Source organism: Neodiprion pinetum, chromosome 4 (genome assembly GCF_021155775.2).
Source record: "Neodiprion pinetum isolate iyNeoPine1 chromosome 4, iyNeoPine1.2, whole genome shotgun sequence".
Lineage (NCBI taxonomy): Eukaryota > Metazoa > Arthropoda > Insecta > Hymenoptera > Diprionidae > Neodiprion > Neodiprion pinetum.
In genome coordinates, this window is record NC_060235.2 from 16,918,176 (window position 1) to 16,925,268 (window position 7,093).

Consider the following 7,093-nt stretch of genomic DNA (forward strand, 5'->3'; position numbering starts at 1 on the left):
CCCTCCACGCATGCGCCCAGGGCCCCAGGTTTAACTCCCAGATTGGCTCCAGACAGCCGCGGGGAGCAGTTCTCCCACGTTGAACGTGTGGTTTCCTGGGACCTTCGCCATGGAACCGAGGTTCCATGGACTTACGTTTACCCGTAGTACGCCACAGAGGTCCGGTAAAGGTACCGACTTCACCCGCAGCCTGGTTGGTCGGCAACTACTCCTTCCTTGGTTAGTCTCTGAGAAATCGCCCCGGGGGCCCCAGCCGCATCCCATATACACATCGCTCATTCGAACCAGCATTCATACACTTAGCCCCAGGGGGCTGAGCCGACGCTTCTTAGTGGACCCTCATCTAGAGTCACTCCCGCCACGGGATTTTGAAGTCTCGGGGCGTCGGGTCCTCAAGATTCATCGCGACCATCAAGCACCTACACCGCGACAAGGTGACAGCCGACGTAGGGGACCCTACCCTACCCTACCCTACCGCACCCTACCCCACCCTGCCCCAACCTATCCCACCCTAACCTTTTTTTTTTTTTTTTTAGCTGCGAAGGGGAAATCTTCAAAAAGACATCCGGATGTTCAAGTAGGTGTCTTCGGATAGTGCCGGATTTGTACCGGCTCAAACCCCTCCGCCGCTCATCATGCAGGACGAGGCAAAACCGCTTTCGCATTACTTCACCTCGTCCCTGTGGCCGGCTTGTTGTCATAGCCTCCATCACCTGTCCCATGGTTTGACCTACTGTCGGCTCGGGGCTTGCACTCGCATGCTCCTCGCCGGCCTGTCGGCTCCACATCTCCGCTCCCGTCACCCTTGCTCTACTGTCCTGTTTATCCTATATGTCTGATGAGTACCCGTCAGTCCGTTAGTTAGTTTGTATGTCCTGTCCATTGTTGCTATGTTATTTTATTACATGTCTGTTTTGTGAGTCCCCGTCAGTCAGTTTGTTTGTCACTTTGCCGTGTCGTTGTTACGGCTCGCGTCCTACTGCCGGCACGGAATTTGCTAACGCAGGAGTTCCGCGCCGGTCAGTCTACTCCTGTCCTACAGTTTAAAAGCCGTCGCTTAGATTTAATCTTACTCTATAGTGTTAGTACTATTTACTACCACTTATTTTACTTATTCCATTTTGTTTTATTTTATTTTATTTTATTTTATTCTATTCGCCCGCTAGAAGGCAAATACTACAAAATATATTACCCGCCATTTTATCAGTCACTTGCCGTAATATTACGGCTCGTGACCCACTGCCGGCAACCCCACCCTACCCTACCCTACCCTACCCTACCCCATCTTCTATTCCTGCTTCTACTTTTACTCATTCTCCTTTCCTACTCCTAACGCTTCCTTCCCTACTCCTGATCCTACATCAACTTCCATTACTCCTACTTCTATTCCTCTTCCGAATCCAACCCCTACTTCAACTCCTATTCCTACTCCTACTCCTGGTCCTACTCCCACTCCTGATCCTACTCGCACCCCTACTCCTACTTTTTTTCCCTAACCCTTCTGCTCCTACTACAACTACTACTACTCCTACTACTACTCCTACTCCTCGTACTACTCCTACTCCTCCTCCTACTACTACTCGTACTACTACCCCTAAAACTACTCCTGATCCTACTTCAACTCCTACTCCTACTCCAACATCTACTACTATTCGTACTCCTACTCCTCATCCTACTCTTGCTGCTCATCTTACTCCTACTGCTCATCTGACTCCAACTCCAACTCCTATTACTCCTACTCCTACTCCTATTCCTACTTCAACTCCTACTCCGACTACTACCCCTACTTCTACTCCTAATTCCACACCTACTTCTATTCCGACTCCAACTCGTACTTCTACTTCTACTACTATTCCCACTTTTACTCCTATTTCTACACCTACTCCTGACCCCACTCCTACTCCTACTTTCACTTCTACTCCTGATCCTACTCCTGATCCTACTCCTGATCCTACTCCTGGGACTACTCCTACTCCTGATCCGACTTCCACTAATATTCTTGATCCTGAACCTACTCCTACTTCTACTCCTACTCCTAATCCTACTCCTACTCTTGTTCTTGATTCTGATCCTACTTCCACTCCTACTCCCACTCCTGATCATACTCCCGCTCTATGAAATATTACAAAAATATTATACCCACAGTGCACAAATCCTCTACATCCTCGTCCTCCTCCTCCTCCTCGTCCTCCGTCTCATTCACCTCGATCACCCGCAACCACCGCCAACCACTTCGGTTTATGAGGTATAACTAATAAATATTCACAGTATTAGAATACATCAAAAGTATTGTGTAAGGAATCACATACTTTTTTTATTGACACATTTTACCAAGAAGATTAAGAGAAGATTATGAGAAAATTATAGAAATTTTATTAGCTCAGTGATAGCTACTGAATTTGGGCTTGCGCGAAAAATGAATTGAAATAATTTATTGTAAACGTGACAAGTTTGAAAAATAAAGATTACATATAATAACAATTGCCGTTGAATATTACAAAAATTTTATACTCACAGTGCACAAATCCTCTTCATCCCCGTCCTTCTTCTGCTCGTCCTCCGTCTAGTTCACCTCGATCACCAGCAACCACCGCCAATCACCTCCAACGACCACCGCCAACCACCTCGGGCCATGAGGTATAACTAATAAATATTCACAGTATTAGAACACATCAAAAGCATCGTGTAAGGATTCACATACTTTTTTTATTGTCACATTTTACTAAGGAGATTATGAGAAAATTATCAAAAATTATAGAAATTTTATTAGCGCATTGACAGCTAATGAATTTGGGCTTGCGCGAAAAATGAATTGATATAATTTATTGTGAACATGACAAGTTCGAAAAATTTGAGATGAAATATAATTACAATTGCCGTTAAATAATATCAAAATGTTTCACTCACCGTGCACGAATCCTCGTCCTCCTCGTCCACCTTGTTCTTCTCGTCTTCCTTGTCCTCCTCCTCGTCCACCTCGATCACCCGCAACCACCCGTAACCACCTTCGACCACGTCCAACCACCGCCAACCACCTCCAACAACCGCTAACCACCTCGGGTCATACCTCGAATACTAACAAATATCTCCAGTATTAGAACACATCAAAAATATTGTGTAAGAATTCATATCACTTCTTTATTGACACATTTTACCAAGAAGATTATGAGAAAATTATAAAAGATTATAGAAATTTCATTAGCGCACTGATAGCTACTGAATTTGGGCTTGCGCGAAAAATGAATTGAAATAATTAATTGTAAACATGAAACCGGAACCACGGAGCGCTTGTCCTCGAAGTCGAGCTTCACCAGGTAGTGGTCCAGGAGCTCAAGAATTACAGGGCGCTCGTCCCCGAATTCGAGTTTTACCAGGTGCGTACCTGGAGCGCAGGAACCACGGAGCGCTCGTCCCTGAAGTCGAGTTGCATCGGGAAGCGGACCTGGATGGCAGTATCCAGGAAGTAGAGAACCCGATACTCGAAATCTACGGAGCGCGATTCTCATACGTCCTCTCTACTGCGCGGTCGTGTACAGACTGAGGAATTCGGTGGGCTGATTTTAGATTGATAACGTCAAGAGAAAAAAAAATTTGGGTGACGTCACCTTCTGAACATCCGAACATCCAAACTTTGGATTCGAACTTTAATGCCATGAATGATGATGTATGATGTCATCTATGATGTATGATGTATGATGTGATGTATAATGATTTCGGTTTTCACATTTCATACAAGAAATACGCACTTTATCATTCCTGCCGATCCCAGACTCAAGCGGCCAGGCCTTTCGATAGTCAGCCGTTGAATAAAGATATATTCTTCAGTTAAAACGGGTCAGCTAATAACGCTGCCGTTCTGTGACAGTTGGATAATAAAAAATTATGCTCGTACCTTTCAAATGTGTGTTCAAGTACACTTGAAGTTTTAAGAAGCTTCGGTCTTCCTCTCCCTATCACCTTTTTCGTCTTTTAATCACCACACTGCGTCAAATACTGTTTCATATATGGAGCATCCATTTCATATCGATCAAAATTAGCGCATCCGTGATGTATTACTGTTACTCTGAATATTCTGCCGATGGAACACTTTTCGAAAAACAATTCTGCTTGTCTACCCAACGTAGATACTTCACTTGCGACTAGCCAAAGCAGCGATTCGATTCAATGCCTACGAAAATTCAAGATCGAGAGAGCATATGAAAAGTTGTTGGAATAATTATGAATATTAATGTTATGGAATACATCGAGCGCGTGTCGAATAGGATCCCAGTTCGAAATGAATAATTCTCTTTTCATATTATAGCCGTATTATTGTAGATAACCGAGTTTGTCTCCTGAAAAATTATAAAATATATAGTATGCATCACGTCCCTCACGGAAAAAACCCTAGACTTGGGTGTAAATTCGTAACCTCAACTTTTTTCTCACGGGGATTTAGCATTACCTATGGGTTGAGGGTACGAATTTACACCAAAATTCAGGGTTTTCTCTGTGAGGGGTGTTAATCCTAAATGGACCATGTATAATAAATATCGTACGTGCACCGCATATACATATATAATCTTTGGGCTCTGCATCATTATTACATCTGATCCATTATTATTTATAATCTATGTATACATTCTTCTCTCGGGTACCTATACTTTAATTAAATCACTGTTTTGCTACGAATTTTGGAAGAAATTTATTCTCATTATTAATTTCTTCTATCGCCGACAAGTCGGTAAGTACACACGGGCTAAGTACCGGCTTGGGCTTACCATTGCGAAGACTGTTACTCGGTAGGTGAATGCAGCCAGCATCACGCCGAAATCGGTAACTCTCCAATGTTCTGCAATAAGTTCTCAACTCTACCGTTGAAACATCTCAGGGGACGCAAGCGCACGATGATTCTCGGTTCTCACACCAAAGCCCATTAGGGCAACGGTCTTTATTTTCTTCAGTCAACGGGTGGAATAACAAAGGTTTTGTCAACAACATTCATTTGAATTTGGCGCCATTTTACTGGAAACGTTACCGACTCATGGTACCTGCAACGTTTTTTTGGATTATCTCGAAAACCATGTCGGAGTAAATAATAAAAAATAGAGAGCAATTGAGAGCAATTCGGGAACAATTTTGTGGCATACATACTATTAAGAAATTCGATGGTCGCAGGGCAACTTCACATAGGTACTCAGGTACTCTGCCACGAATAGTGTATAATACAGAACTTCAATTTATAAATAAAATCTGTAGACCATCCTCTCAGCGCAATTCAAATCACCTTTGTGGATGGCGGAAATGGAAAAGAATATACACTGATACTCAATTTTGAAGACACTGATGGTGAATAAATAAAAACCTGTAGTTGACATGTTAAATGAAGTTCCGAAAGGAACGGCTAGTTCATTTTGAAACTGATATTTCTGAGATTAAATCAGATCAATTGTCGACAGTTGAATTTGGCTAAAAAGACGCCCAGAGCGAGTTATTTAACGGTGGATCACGCTGAACGCGTTTTGAGTCTTACAGCATTTATGGAAAGGTCTCTTTTATTTATTATAAAGAAGACGTGAATCCCATTTTCTCTAACACGGTAGATTGTTACAAAGATTAAAATTCATCAGCCATTCTGAAACATCGATATAATTATTTAATAAGATTCATTCTAACAAAACTAGCGAAACCTGAATTCATCACGATTTCATACGTGCTGTACATATAATATTGAAGCATAAGTTTTAGTTTAATAGATATAAGAATCAAATTGTAGTGTGAGAAACTACAGCTCATCAGTATTTGACTAATGAAAATGAGTACTTTTTGAGAGTCTAATAACTATATTCACCGTTCAGTCAACTAACCATGGCAACGTACTGTGGGATTGATTGAACTTTTAAGATATCAAATTGACGCTACTCCAACATCATTTCTGTAGATTTTTACCAAATTGATTTTTTGAATGAAGAACAGCGGTAACACTCATTGGTATTGGTCAATTCTTGTATAACAGTGTGCTGTTGCTTAATCCTTATCGTAAACCCATATTCAACCCTTCGTTGGTGATTTACTAGTATCTGATGTACAATGTTGCGCAGTAAATTTTGACGTCAGGAAATATTTCAAGTATTTTTTCATACTGCAGACATATTAATCGTTAATATTTGTAATTTGTTCAGTTTTGACAACTACAATCGTACTTTACAACTTTACTAAAGTAAATATGCTTATTATTATTCACTACTTTCATGAGGCTAAATGTGGCAGAGTATTAGTCAGTCGCCGATATACAAAAACTATTTCCCGTCAGAGGACGCTATTAAATTGGAAACATGCAAAATGTGAGCATGGGTTTCCTGAAGCCCGTTTCCTCCGACACAGTTTAAACGGCTTTCAATTTTTTCTGTACAGTTTGGAGATAGGCTGAACTTAGTTTGAACTCGATTAACCTTGGAGGAATCGGGCCTGACTCCGCTAACTCCTCCATGGATCCCCTCTGGCGACACAAAATGAAGGAGGTCAAATGGCCACAATCAGCACCGCAGGGCGGCGCGAGCAAATGAGGAGGGTATGACGGCGCGCTAACTGCGTACGAACGTATGGGCGCTGTTCCATGTCAGCGACGAATCGACGGATCACGGAACAACGGAATCATTGGTCTCGAAATCTAGTTACTTTGAGAATTCCGTTCCGTACGCTAATTTGCCTTATGGTCCCATGCTGAGCATATACAGGCCGTATTCGAAAATTGACTGACAGTACTGTCAGCAATCCTTTATCTCTTTTGCGCTTCCAAGTTCGCGAATAGCTCTGACTCTGTCCTAGGGAATTTTCAGTACTGTCAGTCAATTTACGAACACGGCCACAGTATGGGTGCTTTCCATTTACTGACTCAAACCGACTTGTGTCGCTATTTCTGGTGTATCCGGCCAATCTGGGCAAAGGAATACACCAGAAATAGCGACACAAATCGATTTGAGTCAGTAAATGGAAAGCACCCTATATGCTTTAAAGTCCTATGTGGCAATTTTCGAACGGAATAACGAAACCGAATCAATGCAAATTTGCGGTATTTCTACGAATTAAATATTGATACTATTTCATCAGAATT

General features: G+C 42.2%; 1 protein-coding gene and 1 long non-coding RNA gene across 2 annotated transcripts; one reads left to right on the forward strand and one right to left on the reverse strand.

The window, feature by feature from the left end:
• The first annotated feature begins 635 nt into the window (after positions 1 to 635).
• On the forward strand, positions 636 to 2,118 carry LOC138190870 (uncharacterized). The gene is made up of 2 exons (XM_069135401.1): positions 636 to 723; positions 1,208 to 2,118. Exons 1-2 carry the CDS (start codon positions 636 to 638, stop codon positions 2,116 to 2,118), a joined length of 999 nt encoding a protein of 332 aa, XP_068991502.1.
• Positions 2,119 to 4,143: 2,025 nt separating this feature from the next.
• On the reverse strand, positions 4,144 to 5,300 carry LOC138190883 (uncharacterized). The gene is made up of 3 exons (XR_011176952.1): positions 5,134 to 5,300; positions 4,761 to 5,030; positions 4,144 to 4,334 (listed from the first exon to the last, which is right to left on the reverse strand). It is a non-coding gene; the product is annotated as an uncharacterized lncRNA (long non-coding RNA).
• Between the last annotated feature and the right edge of the window lie 1,793 nt (positions 5,301 to 7,093).

Coding starts and splice junctions, on each gene's coding strand:
- LOC138190870 (XM_069135401.1), top strand. CDS start 636: ATGCAGGACGAGGCAAAACCGCTTTCGCATTACTTCACCTCGTCCCTG. Junction 724..1,207: donor CCTCCATCACCTGTCCCATG/GTTTGACCTACT, acceptor CCATTTTATCAG/TCACTTGCCGTAATATTACG.